At 37.1% G+C, this 20,015-nt stretch overlaps 1 protein-coding gene across 3 annotated transcripts; it reads left to right on the top strand.

The window, feature by feature from the left end:
• The first annotated feature begins 1,076 nt into the window (after positions 1-1,076).
• LOC114723831 (uncharacterized) lies at positions 1,077-19,714 on the top strand. Of its 3 annotated transcripts, XM_028910070.1 has the most exons (13): positions 1,077-1,616; positions 2,141-2,478; positions 3,364-4,039; positions 4,665-4,769; positions 6,244-6,421; positions 7,243-9,014; positions 10,271-10,483; positions 11,490-13,769; positions 13,888-14,000; positions 16,228-16,630; positions 16,715-17,035; positions 17,405-17,662; positions 17,830-19,714. In XM_028910070.1, exons 1-13 carry the CDS (start codon positions 1,077-1,079, stop codon positions 18,925-18,927), a joined length of 8,295 nt encoding a protein of 2,764 aa, XP_028765903.1. In that variant the 3' UTR covers positions 18,928-19,714. The 3 variants fall into 3 exon arrangements, with proteins under 3 accessions (XP_028765903.1, XP_028765904.1, XP_028765906.1); XM_028910071.1 differs by lacking the exon at positions 1,077-1,616 and having other exon boundaries at positions 2,318-2,341; XM_028910073.1 differs by lacking the exons at positions 1,077-1,616; positions 2,141-2,478; positions 3,364-4,039; positions 4,665-4,769 and adding an exon at positions 5,514-5,635.
• Positions 19,715-20,015: the final 301 nt, after the last annotated feature.

The following is a 20,015-nucleotide window of genomic DNA, read 5'->3' as shown; positions in this document are numbered from 1 at the left end:
AATCTGTGATTTGAATAATAAAACAATAAAAATACATGAAGCAATCCAAGTTGAGCCTCATTTGTCGTGTTCTACGGAGTTCTTTAATCAACTGCTCTCACCCACAATAGAACGGTTCCATCAGCAATGCCAAAACTAATCCAATTTTTCAAGGACAGCTATTTTTTATTGCTTAAAGAAGCATGAAATACAAGAAGAATGAGTTGCTTAATCAACCATTCATTCCATTCATTCTCATCAAACCAGTAATTAGCAATCATTTGTGTCTTATGGCGTCAAATTGAACAAGGAATGGGGAAGTAGGAATTGGAAGCATTGGGGAAGATGAAGAAACTTACTGAGGAGTATGGCTAGCAATGTTGTAACTTGCAATTTGTGATGGGGAGGCGATCGTTGACGTCAAGCAAGAGGAGCCACTGTTTAGACTCGGTGAATCTGTGATGGAGGTGAAGTGAATAATTCTGGGGCCAGAGTTTTGGAGGAAGTGAGAAACTGACAAGTCTGAGAGAGTAAGAGACAATAAAATTAATAAAAAAAAAGTTTCCCAACCAAGCCTGGATCATCCGACGCCCCAAAGGGTTTTCTCACATCGTTGCTTGCTAGGATTCGGCCGCAAAAAGAAAAATAAAGGGGTGCTTAGATGAAAACTAAACCATGGTATCAGAAGTATTTTTACGGTTTACAAAGTAAATATGTGGAGGAGTTTGCCTCGTTTTACAGAAAAGCACTTCTGAGAAGCACCTCTGAGGATTGCCAAATATTCCCTAAGATATCTCTGTCTCTTGCTTTACACTGAAAACCCCTTTATTTACTACGCCGGTCTTGCCTCTTTTATTTTTAAAATACAGAATTTTAGACTTGATTTTATTATTATAAGCTCAATTTAATATCTGTTCCCTTCAAGCAATTTTTTTAATTTTGTTATTTTAAGAGTTTTTTATTGACGATTTTTGCTTTTTAAAACTATCGGTGTGGCTTCGATTTAAGAAAAAACTCTGATGGCCCAAAGAGTACTCTCAATTTAAAAAACTTGGTGCCCCGGTCGTTCCGTATTAATCATCTCCTTTTTCCCGCGAATGTACGGACGACCCAACCGATTCCGCCCTCGCCGCGGCGGCGGCGGCAACCCTCCACAGCCGGCGCCGCCACCTGCAAACGGTGGCGTTAACTTCCAAAACCCTAATATCTTCTGCCAAACTGTCCCAACTTACCCAGCTCACACTCACAACCCTAACATTTTCTCCCAAACAGTCCCAACTTACTCACCTCAACCTCAGGTTCAAAACCATGGTTTCCACCTTCATAACCCTATTTGGCCTTTCCAGCAAAACCCTGCTTTGCCTGTTGAAAACGTTGTTGGTTTTCCTCCCCAGCAGTTGCCCTCCAGTTCGGTCCAAACCCCAAGTTCTTCTGTGAATCCTAAAGAACTTATGGAGAAGGTTGACCGTGCTGTTGTTAAGGCTTGTGATGATCTTCTCAAGGCTGGAGAGTCTGTCTCCTCTTGGAAGGTGTCTCAGAAAGCATTGCTGATGCTCCAAGTTGATTCATGGACAACCTTGGGGATTAAAATGCAGCAAGTTTCGTCTCTTCACCGCTTACTGATGATTGAAGGGAAGGTATAATAATTACTTTCACCTCACTATTTAGGTTTTGAAATATTGTAAAGCCTTTTTATAAGCAAGTTACTGTTTGCTTAAAACAACATTAACTTTGACATTGAACCCACTGAAACTGGAAGCCATTTTGCTGACTCCTAATGCTCTAAATCTAATTATACCTACCACTAGATAAGTCTTCTAGAATATTGGAAGATCAGTCATTGGAAATAGGCATGAGCAAAACCAACATTATAGGTTTTCCAACCTTGCACTAACTTGTGACCTTGATTAGCAGATTTATTTAGTGAGGTTTGCCCTGGTCAAACCTCCCTATTCATGTTACAATTTAAATTGTTTTAGACTTGGACAGCATGCAATATCAAAAAAATTCACATTTTTGTGAGATATGATTTTTGTCCATTTCTGATTGTTAACGGTGTGGAAAATTAACTTCTGATAAGATGATTTTTTGCCAGTGCGCTCAATTGCTGTTGATTTATGCAATGAGAAATTGATTTTCTGATGTCTTTTATTTGCTATAGGTAAATGCATTTATCCATTGCTTTGTTGGTGTTCAAAGAATCACTTCATTATATGATTTGGAAGCGGCAATTTGCAAGCATGAGGGTGTTGATGATTTTGAAGCACTTGGGTTGGGACCATTTTTACAGCATCCTCTGGTGATGCATTATTTCTCAGTTCCTTCCCTTGTTACTGAGGTGTTTAAGATAACTAACGAGGAGGTAGTATGCTTCCTTATTGAGTTATTAGATGCTTCTAAAAATAAAGAAATCAGAGTTGAAGAATTATTGGATTTTATTGCCAAGAAGAAATCTGTCAAATCCAAGGAATTGCTTGGAATTCGAGTTCAGAACTTGGGGTATGTTGTCATATTTGTGCATTGTAATAAAACACATTGTATACTATTGTAGAAAGTTGAAGTTGTTTGCAACTATGACAAGCTTTCTTATTAAAGTTTTTGGCAGAAGAGAGAAAATTTGGTTTTAAATTAATAAGCTTTTTTTTTTTTTGGGGGGGGGGGGTACCTTCAAGTGAACAAATTCAATTGGGAACATGGATGATGTCTGATTTAGGCACTGTTTAGTGTGCAGGGCTGTGCCTGTGTACAGAGTGGGACAGTGGGGTTGAGGAGGGATATTGTCTTTGAGTTTCTTGAAGAAAATCTGGAAAGCTTTCTTTCATTTTTAACTGCACTCGTGATTTCTCCAGAAGCCTCTAGATTCAATTTATTTTGTTTTCATTACTTGTACTCTGCTTTTAGCAGTTGGATGAACTTGGTTCTGTTACGATCTAGTTTTAAACATGAAATAACAGCATCTGTTCATGATTAAGAGCAGGGTCCCCCGCACCCACCCCAAAAAAAAAAAAAAAAAGGCTAGATCCCTTGTTTTGGCAAATGCTTTTCCCTTAATTGTTCTCCTTGAATTCTTGTTGAGTTATGGGCGATTTCTTTATCCCAGATTGTTATAAAGCTTTACTTTCTTTTAACACTTGGTTAATTAAAAAATTTATCCCCTTCTTTAAAATTGTGGCTGAAGGCATTCAATTTTCTTACACCTTTTGGCTCCAAAGTCAAATTTCTTATAGTCCATATTGGAATGCAGTACGTGTATTGCCCATAGAGGCAGAAGATAAGTGTTCTTATTTTCAGGATGTTTGTACTTTTTCTCCGTTTTATCCATAAAAGAGGCAATTATACCAGGATAGGCTTTCTGATCTAAACTGCTCATTTTTATTATCATAGTATGTATATCTCTGCCATACGGGAAGCTAGGAATTCAGAGCAATCCACCTTGAAAAAATGCTTGAAGACATTAAGATTGAAAAGCACAGGCAGGAAGAAGCGTCCACTTTTTTCCTCTCAGAAGAAGCAACTAGATGAACGTTTCAGTACCATTTCTCAGCGTGTCGAGACATTTTCTTCAGCAGAAAAGGTTTTTAGTGGCACCCACATAAGATTTACATCTAGCTCAGAGGATGACGATAGTGATGGTTCTTTAGATGAAGGTCGAAATAATAATGCTATTGTGGGCAGTCAGTTAAATTCATCATCATCACAATTTGGAAAAGATGCAGACAGAGTTAGTAGCTGCCCTTACCCATCTGCTACTGAGGAGATGAAACGGCTTGGTTTGCAAGGTGATAGGCCAGGACATTCTCCTGTTAATGCCAACCTTGGAAAGGGAGTTAATGAGACACCCAAAAAGAAAAGAAAATATGAAAATGTGTCCAGTACAAAATCTGCTCCTTCTAAGTTGCTCAAGAGACAAAAGAGAGAAGTTGATGCACTTTCACTGGATACTGAGGACAACCCCGAGGTGGAGAGCAGCAATAGTGGCAACCTTTCAATTACTGATGAATCTTTGCAGATGTTTGTCACAACGTGGAAGGAAGCATGTTGGGGGCAAGATGTCACTCAGGTAGACTTATATCTTGGTAATCTTGAAAAGTGTATTCTCTGTAGCTTTGTGATGCCCTGGATGTAAAAGTACCTTGTTTTTGAACATTTCTTATACCCTTCACTATTTTCTTACACCTAAATTTTTACTTTATTAATGTGTTCCAGGGGTGCTAGATTAGTATATTAGATTGTCAATATGGATTTTACGTCTTCCCTGAATGAAAAGTAAAGGTCAGGTTGAAGAGATAGGAAAATCAATGATGAAAGTTTACTTTGTTGGTGGATATGGTTAATTTTTTTTTTTTTGTTTTTTGTTTTGTTTTGCATTGTTGCTTGTTCCCCCTGTTTCGATGCTATGCTGCTTTTTCTGCAAAGTATTCAGTTTATAGTCCTTTACTTGGGCGTACAATAGGCTGATGCACTTAAGTAAATTTTTGCTGACAAGTATTAAATTTCTTTTTTTTTTTTTTTAAAAACATTATTGTTAATGGAGAGAAAAAACTGCAAAAAACAGAGGATAAAAAATCCTGCTATGAATTACTATTCTTTTGTTAATTTATATCATGCCAGTAGTAATTATAAACTCTTTTATGCTCGTTCTCAAAAATGATGAACAATTTTCTTAAAGGAGATTTGCAATGTAGGTTTTGGAGAGGATGCTTCAATTTTATGGAATAAAATCTAAACGGATAAGGAAGATCACATTGATGTTCTCATCTTATCCTTTCATTGGGTTACTAAACGCTGCTGTAAGTAAGCTTCCTTTTGTCACTGTTCTATAACGCTGCTTTTATGGTTTATCAAATTACTATTTTTTCACACGTGTTTGAGAACTTTCCATGCAGTGGTATGATTAGGATAAGTGTAGATTGTACTTTTTCCACTCTTGGTGGAAAAAAAGGATAATCTCTTGGAGTTAAGGATTATTGGCCACTTAGTTTATTTGTGGACTAGAGTGTACAAGCTCATCGCTGAGGGCCTTCTTTTCCTTGATGTGTTGTTGTTGTCCTGCTTTCAAATCATCTCATATAATTAAGTCAGTTTATTTTGGTAGGCAGATCCTAGTTCTGCTTTGGTAGCCAATGAGGTGGTAGAAAATGTTAGGAGAAGGAATTTTATGGTTTGATCTTTATGCTATTATTTGAGAAGGCCTATGACCCTCCATGCTGTTTTCGTAAAAAAAGTTTGGAAGAAGGTGATATATTTACTACTGCTTGTGCTGTATTTTTGTGTGGGAAGCCAATTTTTTTAGAGCGGTTTTGGGAGCTTTGGCAGATGTGTCATCTAGAGGTTCGTGTTAGTACCTCATGCTTGTGGATGATATTGTTCTTTTAGAGCAAGATATGAGTAATTTATGGATCTTCTTTTTCATCCTTAAGATAAGATTGGTTTGCCATTCACTGGACACTAATTCCTTGCCCTCTCTTTCTTGTCTCCACACTGTATTCTCTTCCTCATCGTTCTCTTACCTCTGATAGCTGGGGGTAGTTGAACTCCTCTATGGTCTGTTTTACCCCTCAACTGACAATCAGGCCTGGTTCTGCTTCTCCCTTCTAGCATATGCTGTGATGGGCATATGCTGATCATAACTGGAAGCTGTTTTCTGCTGCTAAAGGTCATCCCCTGCCTCTGGCAGCATTTTCTCATTTTAATTCCATTTTTCGAGCTTTCTCCATCATTATGTCTGTTTGAAAGTGACTGATTGTTTATCCAAGACTGTCTCCCTCCCATTGAGTATCTTATAGGGTAGGGTATTTTCCTTTCCTTTTGTTTTTCCCCCCCGGTAGCCTCTATTGTGCTGTGCACTTCTTATTTTGTTTAGCACCCTTGCCAGTTCTGCAGATAGTTTCAGCAGAAATGCTTGGTGTTTACTTGGTGCTGTCTCTCTCAAGTGTCTTTATGTCTGCAAAATGTTTCTTGTTTTTATCTAAGGGATAAAAGGGTCAATCGATGGTATTTCCAGTTTGGTTTCTATTGCTTAATCAATTATGTATGTTACTTAGTTTAATGAATGCTGAGATGGCGAGTGTTGGATCTCATGTTTAGATGTTGGAGAGGGCATCGTATTGTTTGGTTCTGTATAGATATCTTTATAAAAATGTTATATTCTACTGGTTGATGTGGCTGTCTTATAATCTATGGCTCAAATACTTCTCCATATTGGTATTTTTTGACAGCTATGCGATTCTTTGATAAGATTCTTTTGGCTCTTTGATATTGCAGGTTTCCTCCATTAAATCTGGATTGTGGAACAGCATTTATGATTCCTTCCAAGCTATCAGCAATAATGAACTAGACAATTCTCATGCCAACAAGGATTGTGGATACGAGACCATAGATGTTGGACCAAGTGACAAACTTGTTCCTGTTATAACAAATGACCACACGGAGAATATAAATTGTGAGTTTAACCTTCAAACTGTGGGTGAATAATTCTGTATCGGTCTTTTATAAATTTGCCAAGATTGTCTCTGCCATGTTATTGTCTTTTCTTTTCTTGCTTTCTTTCTTTCTTTCTTTCTTTCTTTTTCTTTTTTTAAAAGTAACAATGAGAAAAGAAAGTGATAAAAGTTAAGCTTAATGGCCAAAATATAGAGCCTATCATTACATATGCAGACCTGACAAACAAATTTCTTTTAAAAACATCAAAGCTGATGCAGAACCCTTATATGTGGGCGAATCGGACTGGCTGCTTTTGAATCCTCTTCTATTCCTTATAGTTGTATGCTAGATATTAATAAAAATGATGGTGGACTTTCAATGAATAGCCTTAGCTCAAGTGCCTTTTGCTTTACTTTTGGACTGTTTCTCAATTCAGAGGCTTTTATGGAAAGACAGTCCTAGATCTATTTGAAATAAGCTGTGTTTCTTGGGTTGCCATGGGCCTATGGCTATGGCTATAGCTATGGCTATGATCAGAGTGAAATTTAACTGAAAAATAATATTTTGAGCTTTTGGGCAGTTATATGTGGCTATAGTTCTTTTATCCAAAGAGAAAAATATGGTTATATTTTATTTTCACTTGCTAACAGAATAAACTGAGTTGCAATCATGTTGCTAACTTATGCTTTTATGACTAATTAGGATTTTTTTTTTTAAAGAGTTTAGCATTATCTGTTGTTACCTGTATATTACTGTTCTTCCTCTTTATGCCTTCATCTGTTTTAGAAAGTTGTGTTCATGATTATCTCAGCTTGTGAAAAGTTTTACCTAACTTGACAGGCTATTCTACTGGAGACATCATCAGAAAAATTGAAGCCTATTTTGATGTTGGTAGCGATGTACATAAATGTAGTCAATCATCAGTACAAAATCAAATTACATTGTTGAGGAAACTTCAAAACTGTGAAAGTTGGGTGGCTGAGCAGCTTTGTGTGCAGAACTTTGGTTCTCTTGGTTACGGGGACTTCTTATCCTTCCTTGAGAAGTATGTTTCTCAGCTGCCCCATGAGCTGCTCAAATGGTCGGCTGGTGGCATATGTGAAAAATCCTCTTTGGAGGCCCGCATGCCATCAAATCAGTTGGCAGCTCTAGTGTCCCAAGCTCTTTCTAGTTTGTGGGAGAATCAAACAGTAACCAAACAGATGATTTCCTTACTCCTTATGAGGCAGTTTCCAGTTATTGGTTTTGAACTCATGGGAAATAGTTCTCTGGAAGACTTTCTAGATACTTTACAGAAGCATGAAGCCAGTGTAGCATCAAAATGTGTTCTGTTTTCTGCAACAATGATAGAAAAGTGCCATTTCCCAGATTCATTAAGCTGTGGAGATGATAATCGGCTTGAACCTACTGGTGATAGGTTTGATACAGGCCAGAAATTAAAAAGCTCCGGAACTCTTACATCTAGAAATGCAATTGAAATCTTACTTAGGGCACCAATGTTGTCTGACTTAAGCAAGTGGTCTCACTGGGATCTTATGTTTGCACCTTCACTTGGCTCTCTTATATCATGGTTATTGGAAGCAAATACCAAGGAGTTGTTGTGTTTGGTGGCCAAAGATGGAAAAGTGATGCGTTTAGATCCCTCTGCCTCTTTGGACTCTTTCCTTGAGGCTGCAGTTCAAGGATATTCTTTTCAAACAGCAGTGAATTTGATTTCTTTATTCTGTCTATTTGGGGGAGAGAAGTATGTTCCATTGTCACTTCTAAAATGCCATGCTCATCATGCATTTGAAGTCATGTTGAGAAACACTATGGAAAATATGGAAGTCAGTGATGGTAGGCATTCCCTGCTGCCTGGGGAAGCATTAAATAATATGACAAATTTTGCTGACATTTCAACAGCTAATATGAGAAGTGAATTGTGCAAACATATTCAGAAAACGAATAAGGCAGCGCCCATCCTATCAAGGTTTGTCCTTGATTGTGTTGGTTATCTACCTGCTGAATTTCATGCTTTTGCTGCTGATGTGTTGCTTTCGGGAATGCAATCTGTTTTCACGGAAGCTGCTTCTGCTATTTTATGTGCATGCAACAACAAGGAGGAACGTCTCATGCTTCATGAAGTAGGACTGTCTTTAGGTGTTTTGGAATGGATTAATGATTACCATGCATTTGTTTCAAGTGACAATTATAACCTGCTTTGTGCTGGTGATTCATGCTTGGATATTGGTAAAACTAGGGAAAGCATAGGCCAGAAGCATGACCATGATGTTGAAAATAAATTTCCTGTGCCTGAAGAAAATATAGTTGAATCATCCTCGGCAAGTGGATTTATCAAAGTTTGCAGTGAAATAAGTCAAGTAGCTGACACAGGAAAATCCAATTATGATGAACCTGTCCATGATAGCCTGCAAGATGAATCTAGGCTTGTTGAAGAAAAGGATGCATCTCTCGTCATTGAATCTATTAGGCGGGATGAATTTGGTCTGGATCCTAGTCTTTCTGATACTGAGAGCAACATGTTGAGGAAGCAACACGCTCGGTTAGGTAGAGCACTTCATTGTCTTTCACAAGAACTGTATTCTCAAGATTCACATTTTATTCTTGAACTGGTGAGTATAGTGTTTTTTCTTTTGCTTATATTTAACGAAGACTTCTTATCTGTCAACTTTTTACTGTTTATTTTGGTAAATTAGTAACTTATGTGAGACAAGATTGCTTTTTTGTTTTTAATTTGTGCTTCAAAATGGTCCACTGGGTGAAAATTGGTTATATTGATGAGGTGTGTATTACAACAGGAGGAAGTAAATACTAATCTAATTGCAATTTGTCAAACTCCGTTGAACTTCTGTAATGTAATAATAAGCATCATAGTAAGGAGATTTCTGAAACAATTGAGAGCTGATGGGAAGGAAGAAGTATATTATGCCTGTCAAATAGTGATCAGGGGTTGGAAATACTTCTCATATGTGGACCCAAAAAATATTTCAGGAACTAGGAGTCTAAGAATTATCATTCTGTATGTCAATCAATGCCGATTGTGTGTGTCAATCTTATCTGTTCTATTAAAATTTCAGCCATCTCTTGGCATATCCCATACTGTCTCTAAACCCTCAATTGAAACAATCCAGGACACCAGCCGGCTCCATTTCCAAAGATTCCAGCCCCACCCCCCACGCCCTGCATTTCAGAATAAGAAAGAATGTTTAGAAGTGAATATTTTGGAATAGAAGAGAATGCAATAAGAAATCTTTATAAAAATGTTATACAATACTTATCAATTTTTAGAATTAGAAACTCCTCTTCATGTTGGAAAATTTTGATTCAGCTCCATAACTGCTTCTGTCTTCCGCTTTGATGAGCACAATATTTCCATTTTCAGGAATCATCCTCAAAATCTTCTTGACAAAATACAAATAACTTGAAAGTTTGGTTCAAAATTTAGAAGTTCCTCTGCATTAGTTTGTCCAAGACTAAAATATATGATCTAAGAGAATGGCAAGCTGATACTGTTTTGAGTAGAGTCTATCTTGTCATTTATAAAGTGACATTCTGTCTCCACAAGTTTTGTCTATTATGATGTATAGGAATTTTGGCAATGCCAATAGTATCCAAGTTGCTCCATTGTTTGACTTGTATTCTGAATATGCTAATGAACGAGGCAGCAATCGTTTTCAAGGACTATGGTACGATCTCTAGTTTTTACTTTCACTTTGCATTGTTTATGAGTGGTTTTAATGCAATAAAGTTGTTCACTTTGTAGCGTTATTCTGAATGTTGAAAATTTCAGTTTGTTGCTGGTAATTCGGCTGGAATCTGTTTGTTAATATTCTGTTAATTCATCTAATTAATTCTCATGTTGACTCAGGTTCAGAATGCAGATGATAATAATTATCCAGAGAATGTGGAACCAACACTGACGTTTATTCTTCGAGATTCTGGTATTATTGTTTTGAATAATGAGCAAGGTTTCTCCGTAGAAAATATGAGAGCACTTTGTGATGTTGGCAATTCAACAAAGAAAGGGTCGAATGCTGGATATATAGGGCAGAAAGGCATTGGTTTCAAGTCTGTTTTCCGAGTATGTTATAAAATCTTTCATTTTATTGAATGTCTAAAAATTAGTATATTGATTCGAATATGAATGCTCGGAAACCCTGTATCCAAAAGGACATTTTGATACTGCTGAAGGTGTATGGTTGCTTCATCACCTTTTATTGTTGTGGGACATATTTCATAAACTATACTTTCTCTGCCTTCAACTATGTGGCTCTTTGCAATTTTTTAATTGATCTTTGCTTTATTCTTTAAAAAATCAGGTAGCGTTATGCTTCATTTATACCATTTAGTTACTAATTGGTTTTGTTACTTGTTTTCTTCCCTGTCAAGTTCTGGAAATGGTTTTGTGATTTCCATGCATTGTTTGCTACGTGCTGGCTATTAATAATGTAATTAATATTGTTATATGTGGTGCTAAGATCATGGTTCAGTAAGAGATCAAACACAGGTCCTCTAGAATGGACATTCTCAATCTGGATATACAATTCCACCTTATGAATTGAGATTTCGTTTAAAGAAATGAATCATGTTACTATAAGTATTACTATAGCTTTCTAAGTACAACATTTTATGCAGCAAGCGTTGTGTATCTAAGGGTTTGTTACTGTTATCATTTGTAAGGACACCTGTTAACTTTGAGATTTGAGCCCTACATTAAGGGTTATGGTCATGTTACCTTGTGTTGGCTTTCATTAATGGATACATCAAGATTTATGCTGGCATTTTGTTTGGTTTATTCTTTTCAGAATGCTCTACTGTTTTCCCCTAATTTGCCTTCTGTTCTTGACCTTTCTGTTTTCCCCCCCTTTTCTTTTCAACTTGTGTCTTATTTCCATATTACATGGTATTGCCTGTCAGGCTGTCGTAAGTTTTAGCTGATTTTGTTTCTTTTGTGAGATGTATTAATTTACTTCGGCACATGTTAAAGCTGTGTGTAGTTCTTACTGGAAGCTAGAGAATATGTTCCTTTCTAGCTATTGGGGGTGTTGTGCTGACAATTTGTCTTACTTTGATTGGTTTTACTTCAGGTGACAGATGCTCCAGAGATTCACTCTAATGGATTTCATGTCAAGTTTGACATCAGCGAAGGCCAGATTGGCTTTGTTTTGCCTACAGTAGTACCTCCTTGCGACATTGACCTGTTTAGTAGGATGGCATCTACTGATGTAGATTCATTTGATACTAATCCTTGGAAAACATGTATTATACTTCCATTCAGGTCTCATCTGTTTGAAGGAAGCATCATGAATAGCATTATGTCTATGTTTTCAGATCTTCATCCTTCATTATTACTTTTCCTCCACCGCCTAAAGTGTCTAAAGTTAAGAAACTTCCTCAATGATACGCTTATTGATATGAGAAAAGAGATTGTCGGAGATGGTATCATTAGGGTTTCATATGGGAAAGAAAAAATGACATGGTTTGTAGTATCTCAGAAGTTGCAGGTGCCGCAGAAGTTGCAGGCAAATTATCTTCGTTCGGATGTACAAACAACAGAAATCTCTATGGCTTTTACTCTGCAGGAATCAGATAACAGCTACAGTCCATGTTTGGATCAGCAGCCCGTTTTTGCATTTCTCCCTTTAAGAACATATGGCCTTAAATTCATTCTGCAAGGTGATTTTGTTCTACCCTCATCTAGAGAGGAAGTTGATGGAGATAGTCCCTGGAACCAGTGGTTATTGTCGGAGTACCCTAGCTTGTTTGTCAGAGCGCAGAGAGAGTTTTGTGAACTTCCTTGTTTCAGGAGTAATCCAGGAAAAGCATTGTCTGCTTTCATGAGTTTTGTTCCTTTAGTTGGAGAAGTGCATGGCTTTTTCTCCAGTCTTCCCCGTTTGATGATTAATAATCTGCGTATGGCAAACTGCTTACTTGTGGACAGTGGCAACAATCAATGGGCCCCTCCATGCAAGGTCCTTAGAGGCTGGACTGAACAAGTTCGCAGTCTTCTTACTAATGACTTACTTTATGAACACCTTGGACTCAGATACTTGGATAAAGATGTAGAATTATCTGATGCATTATCCAAGGCACTAGGCATTAAGGAGTTTGGAGTGAATATTCTTGTAGAAGTAATGTCAAAGATATGTGGCAGAAGTAGTGGCATGATGTCAATGGGTATGAGTTGGTTGGCTTCTTGTCTTAATACGATCCATGTAACGCTACTCAACTCATCTCATAAAATGTCAGGAAGTTTTGAAACAAGAGAAGATATTCTAGAAAGTCTACAAAAAATTCCATTTATTCCGCTTTCAGATGGTACATACAGTTCAGTTAGTGAAGGCACTATATGGTTGCACTCAAACACTTCAAGCACTGGGTTTGATGGTGTGCATAAAATTGAAGCCTTCCCTAATATATGTGCTAATCTTCGAACTGTAGCTCCTTCCCTTCTTTCTTCATCTTCTGCTGATACTTTAGTCTTAAATTTGGTTGTTGTGGACAATGTTACCAGGCTGCTGCAGAGTATTGGAGTTCAACAGTTATCTGCGCATGATATAGTAAAGCTGCATATCTTGCCAGCTATGTCTGGGATAAAAAGGGCTGACCAACACAGAATGTTGCTGATTGAATACATATGTTTTGTAATGCTGCACCTGAGATCTACATGCTCTGAATGTTTAATTGAGAAAGAGTTTATAATTTCAGAGTTGCGATGCAAATCTTTGTTATTGACAAACTATGGTTTTAAACATCCTGGTGATGTACCAATTCATTTCAGCAAAGATTATGGAAATCCAGTTAATGCGAAAATGCTGGCAGATGTTGTGGATATGAATTGGCCTGAGATTGACATCGACTATCTAAAGCACCCAGCTAATGAGTCCCTTTCATGTGGACCGGAAAATTGGAGGGAATTTTTTGAAAGAATTGGCATTACAGATTTTGCTCAAATAGTTCAGGTGGGTAAGAGTGTTACTGATGTATCTGATTTTACTTTTAAGCATGTGATGTTGGATAAGGGTCTAATATCTCCTGAATTATCGGTGAAAGATTGGGAATCCCCAGAACTAGTACAGTTGCTAACCCTGTTGTCTAAAAGTGGTAGCAAGAAAAATTGTAACCATCTCTTGGAGATTCTTGACACATTATGGGATTCTTGCTATAGCGATAAAACCAGAAGTTACTTATCTATATCCGGTGGGGATAATCATCCCTTTAAGTCTACTTTTATGCACAAAATATGTGATACGCAGTGGGTAGCGTCAACAATGGATGATGAACTTCACTATCCCAAAGATTTATTTTATGATTGTGAAGCAGTCCGAATGATCCTGGGAGCTTCTGCGCCGTATGCCCTTCCAAAGGTTTGTGTTTCATAATTGGTGATTTGTTCATGATCAGAGGATATTCTGACCCTGATATTTAGAAGAACAATTTCTGTTGACTTAAATTTATACCATCACATTCTGTATATTAAATCAGGTGAGAAGTGAAAGGCTGGTAAATGACATTGGATTTAAGACGAGAGTTACCCTTGCTGATATTTTGGAGATTCTTGGAGTCTGGAGAAAGTCAGAGACTCCAATCAAGGCCAGGTATGCTCCTATGGCTTTTGAACTTGGAGTAGCTTTGAACATTAAGAGACTTAGAATAACTAAAGATTAATTAAGCCAGAAATTTGGGGGAGCAATCATTTGTGCCTCCTGTTTAATTCTTTATTGATGGCAGAATAAGTATACAAATGATACATCCACAATATCATGAATAACCCAAGCCTGAAAAATGGCAAACACGTAACTAACGACATTTAAAAGATATTAAAAATACAAATTATAGATAACATAAATATGAAACGTGCAACTAACTAGCGATGCGTTATGCATGGATTCCACAGTAGCAACAATACCCCTCAAGTTAGTGAATGTATTTTCAATAATCCCAGCCTTGTTCTTAGTTCTTACTTTTTCAATGCGGATTGCGAATTCCCAAAGTTTACAAATTCCAACCTCAGTTTCTTCATCGCCCTTAGACTTGATTTATTGGAGACTGTCAGTGAAACATTAGAGCACCCACTCATTCATCTTTGCTCATGGAGATGAGAGTGAAGATTGAACTACATGAGGTTCAAGTTAAGGAGGATTTCAGGGCCATGACACTCTGGGTTTGTGTCTTTTTGGGTGTGTTTTTACCCATTTTTGCTTTTTTGTTTTTTTCTTTTGGGGTTTTCTTTTTTTTTTCCCCTGCCCGGGGGGGGGGGGTTGTCAAACCTCTAGGTGAATTGGAAATTCATTGTGCTAGTATAGTACCTAATTCATGCATGGATAGAGCTGTTGTTGGTTGCGAAATGGGGATAGCCATGGAGGAAAGAAAGAACCAAAGTAAATGCGAATATGAATGATATTAGGATGGAAGGGGTGATGACGAAGTAGATTTGTGTAGAGGGCTAGCAGAATGGCTGAGTACTATTTTTGGATCAAAAAGCCCTGATGCCGAATGATAGGGATTTGAGATAGGTAGAAAGAAAGAAGAAAAAGTTTTTATTAAAATAGGAAATCGAATCTAACTTCATAAATTAATGAAGTTGGAAGAATAAATCTCTACTAGAATATGAGCAATGATCTTAAACTCATACCACTAATAAGGCCTTAAGAAAATAAAGGACAAGAAAATCTAATAAGAAAAAGAAAGCAAGCATCTCGCTCAACTCCTTATTAGCTAAAGACTTGTGAGAATATCTAAAGGAATAAAAACTGATATATTATTCATGAAGGACTAGATTTAGGGAGGCTACCGTATTTATAAACGAAGGTTTCATTAAAATAGTCAAATAAAATCTAGAAAATCTACAGGATCCTATCCACAACAGTATGGATGAACCCACATTCCCTGCTCATCCCCCCATTGGCAGCGTTTGGGGGATGAGATACCATCCCCGCCCCCCCCCCCCCACTAATTTTTAATTTTATTAATCTCATTCTTTTATTTGGGTTCAGTCGTATCTAGTACTCTAAAGTACATTTTTAGTAACACCTAGTGTAAGAAATTAATGAATTTTAATTGCTTCTAAATTGTTTATTTATTTTTTTTTTCCAGTAGCACTTGGTATCTTAGTTAATTTTTAGTGCATCCAGCACCGTACACTATATTTTCAAGAGCATTCAGATGCATTAAAAATTATTTAATTTGGGATACCGAGTGCTATAGAAAAAATACTTCTGACATGTTGAATACATTAAAAATTAATTAATATAAGATACTAAATGCTGCTGCAAAAAAAGTTCAGGGTGGAATGCACTAAAACAATAATAAATTTAGGATACTTGTTGCTCCTGAAAATATATTGTAGGGTGTTGGATACACTAAAAATTAATCAATTTAGGATACTGAGTATTGTTAAAAAATTATTGCAGAGTACCAGATACAACTTAGTCCAAGTAAATAAAAAATAAAAATTAATTAAATATTCGATGAGCACCATCTGGGGGATGAGCATGCCCTGCTCATAGATTCGATGCCAGTATGGATCTTTATTTGGTTCCTAATATCTTTTATCAAATATTTAAATATCTAAGATAAACTGATTTAAATATTCCAGATTGTGTCAGTATTTGACTTTTTTGGTCAAGACCAACATATGACTCAATAACAAACAATTCCTAGTTGAGATATTTATAAATAATAAGAGTCCTAAAAATGTGCCAAGAAATTGACCCACTAATTTCATCCACTTTCATCCACAATCCCATGATACGCAGTACCCTATCAAACTCATTTGTTTATTATTTTGTTTTTGGTGACGCATTTTTGTATCTGTTATGGCAGTATAACACAAATGTCCAAATTGTATGCATTCATCTGGAATGAAATGACACCGTCAAGGCAGAAAACAAGGGAGGAATTAATGTCAGGACCTTTTATATTTATTCCAAACTCATCTGTCCTTAGGCATGATGATGTTGTATGTGGGATTTTAGTGTCTCCTTCTGAAGTCTATTGGCATGATTTAACTGGCTCTGTTGACCAAGTTAATGACATCGGTCCTCAAAGTGCTTCGATTGAGAGAACTTGTTCCTCTATCAACAAGTCTTTATATAAAATATACCCTGGCCTTCGCGGATTCTTTGTTGATGAATGTGGAGTGAATGAAGCACCTCCTATGCGCAGCTACATTCATATTTTGCTGCAGCTTTCAACTGCCACTTTACCTTTACAAGCAGCTAATAAAGTATGTTCTCGAGATGAATTATCATCTTATTTAGTTTTATTGCGGATTGCCCTGATTCACTGAATTATCTAACCCCATTTTCAGGTTCTCAATGTTTTCCTCAAGTGGGCAGATGGATTGAAATCTGGGCAACTGAGTATTGAGGATGTCATATATTTGAAGGAATGCCTTTCAACACTGGAATTTCCAGTGCTTCCAACGATCCAAGATAAGTGGGTTTCATTGCATCCTTCCTTTGGTCTCGTGTGCTGGTGTGACGATAAAAGTTTAAAAAAGGAATTTAAGCATTCAGATAACCTTGACTTTCTCTACTTTGGAGACCTCACTGATGAGGAGGATCATGAAATTGTTCAACAAAAACTTTCAACCCTTATGAAATCCTTGGGCATTTCATCTTTGTCAGAGGTATGATCACTCCTGTTCCTCTTTTCTGAGTAGAATCTTGGGTATTCTGAATTTACTTCGCCCTTGAGAGCCTTACCATTTTTCTCACGAGAGAAGTTATTGTATGTCTAGAGTGTATATCTAAAAGTTGTTTACAATTATCAATGAACAGATTTTTCCCCCCTGAAAACCCTAGAACTATAATCATTTTGACCTTATAGGTCCTTCAGTAGGCATTGGCTTGATAAGCTGAACTATGTCTTGAATGAAAATTTAACATTTGCTTATTTGTTAAAATAATAATATATTAATATTTTCAAGCTGTTTACTTTGGAAAGAATTATTAGTATGCTTTTGGTTTCAAATATTGCATCTTTGCATTATGTGCAGATTGTAACTCGTGAAGCAATATATTATGGTCTTGCTGATTGTGGCTTGAAGGCATCATTGATAAACTGGGCTCTTCCATATGCACAGCGCTACGTACATAAAGTTCATAATGATAAATTTTTTCAATTGAAGCAGTCCGGGTTTGATTTTCTGAATCACCTTAAAGTCATTGTTGTTGAGAAGCTGTTTTACAGGAATGTCATAAAGGGTTGTGGAAGCATATCAAAAACGCGAGTTGAATGTAGTTGTCTTCTGCAAGTATGTTAAAAGCTTCCGTTTCTTCCCACAAACACATGCACACTCGCACACTTACTTTTCAAGCATTGGCTGTATTACTTGCAACTCTACTAATTTTTTGTTATAATTTTTTTTTTTGGCCTCCAGAACCTATATTCTTATATACTTGTATGTCCATTTTGTCGCAGGAAAACTTTTTGTACACCACCCAAGATGCAGATCATCATTCTTTGTTTATGGAGCTTTCTCGTCTGTTATTTGATGGCACTCCTGAGTTGCACTTAGCCAATTTCCTTCATATCATAACAACAATGGCAGAATCTGGTTCCTCGAAGGAGCAAATAGAATTTTTCATATCAAATAGCCAAAATGTGTCTGAAATTCCTTTTGAAGAATCAGTTTGGACTCTCTCTTCATCTTCATTGGAGACTGATAATATACAACCATCAGCTCATGTACCAAAAACAAACGAACAGATCTTTCCAAAAAGAAAGACTGGGGTAAGCTCAAACTGGCCACCTGTTGACTGGAAAACTGCACCAGATTTTAGTTATGCCCGTGCAAATGGATTCAAGACACAGGCTGCCCAGACTGGTGGCTGTATTGAAATGAAGAACGATGGTTTTGAGAGCCTTAATTCCGTAACAATTTGTGCCGATCCCGAGTCAGTTGATGCTGACTGGACTATTGAAGATGGGCCGGTAGAAAGTACAGCAGCAATAGTGCTGCATGAAAGTGACAACTTGGAAGATCAGTCCTGCCAAGACAGCTATCAGACCACTTCTAATCCTCATACTGGCTTTGATACAGTTAGTTTAGAAGAGGCTCTTTATGAGCCTGGCATGAGTTCAGCTTTTAGCAAGAGAGATCAGCTCATAACTGGCACACCTGATGCAGCACAAGCACGGGCAACAGGAAGACTAGGTGAACTTCTTTCGCACAAATACTTTGTCAGGAAAGTTGGTAAGGCTGCTGTAAAGTGGGTTAATGAAACTAAAGAAACGGGGCTTCCATTTGACTTAGTCATCGGGCAGGAGCCCAATAAAGAGTTCATAGAAGTTAAAGCAACAAGATCTTCAAGGAAAGATTGGTTCAATATAACAGTGAGAGAATGGCAGTTTGCTGCCGATAAAGGCGAATCTTTTAGCATCGCACATGTAGCATTAATGGAAAACAATGTTGCTAGGATTACGATTTTCAAAGATCCAGTGAAGCTATGCCAGCAAGGTGTGCTGCAATTGGCTGTTGTGATGCCAAAACAACGGGAGTTCGCTGCCGTACCTTAGCTGCTACTCTTGTTAGACCCTGTGGTGAGGAAGTACCCTGCGAGGCCACTATGGAATCTAGAGAAACAGTGGGGTTCACTTCATCCTCTGTTCATTTAATTTGAATGGCACTTGGGCGGAGAGTCTTCAGCATTTATTGACCCCTAGCGTTGTGGAGCTCAATATTTTAGTGCTACATGGATTCCTTATTCCACATGCCCGAAGTTTGGGTGTCTCCCCACTAGAAAATGACGCCTAATGCAGTGGGGGAATTTTGGCATCACTGTGTTTATGGTTTAAGCTTATTCACAGTCACACTTTTCTTAGTTCTCATCCAGGTGATCGATCTTCAACAAGGGTTCTGCAAAATAAGGGTTTGAAGGGTTCGGCCAGATGAGGATCTAGGCCACTGAATGGTTGAAACCCGCACACCCCCCCCCCCTATATGCTTCAAGAGGAATTACATGGGGATAGATTGATACAATAGAAACCTCTAGTAAAATGCCCACCTATAAACCAGTGGATAAAGTACATTACATAGTCCGTCTTAGGGATTGGTAATTTACCCATTCAATGACTTTGGCATCGGATGTTCCCAAAATGGGTACAAAAATTGTCATCTCTGGGTAGTTTCTCCTAACAAAATTTACATCATAGGGCGTTAATTTTTATTTATTTTTGGATCAATATTTAAGACGTGGAAAGATGCGAATTAGCTTGTTTCCTAAAATGAATGTAAATATCTTTGTATTCTGAAAGTGTTGGATATCAATTTTGTGTAAGGCCAAAAATATCAATTTTGTGATTCCAAAATTTGTGCAGAAGAAAGCTCTATATTCAGCTTTGGTATATATTATATTCAACGGCTTTTTAACTTGACTTGTTCTTTTGAAGACTTGTTACATCTGTAACCTTCTCAATATGTTAAACTTTATACTCGTCTGATTTTTAATATATAACTTAATTAATTAATTTGAATAGATTAAAAATGTTAGTTAAATTAGGTAATATATGTTTTTTTTTTAAAATACCTCAAGCATCTTTTTTAATTTTCTTCTTTCCTCTCTTATTTAATTATTATTGGAGGAATATGAATAAGGTTAATTGGA

The sequence above is a fragment of the Neltuma alba genome, unplaced genomic scaffold (assembly GCF_004799145.2).
Source record: "Neltuma alba isolate B1F8T4 unplaced genomic scaffold, ASM479914v2 tig00012155_pilon, whole genome shotgun sequence".
In the NCBI taxonomy this organism is placed as follows: Eukaryota; Viridiplantae; Streptophyta; class Magnoliopsida; order Fabales; family Fabaceae; genus Neltuma; species Neltuma alba.
The sequence above is the reverse complement of the archived record's forward strand: the minus strand, read 5'-3'. Positions and strand labels throughout refer to the sequence as shown.

Coding starts and splice junctions, on each gene's coding strand:
- LOC114723831 (XM_028910070.1), top strand. CDS start 1,077: ATGTACGGACGACCCAACCGATTCCGCCCTCGCCGCGGCGGCGGCGGC. Junction 6,422..7,242: donor CCACACGGAGAATATAAATT/GTGAGTTTAACC, acceptor CTAACTTGACAG/GCTATTCTACTGGAGACATC. Junction 9,015..10,270: donor CACATTTTATTCTTGAACTG/GTGAGTATAGTG, acceptor ATGTTGACTCAG/GTTCAGAATGCAGATGATAA.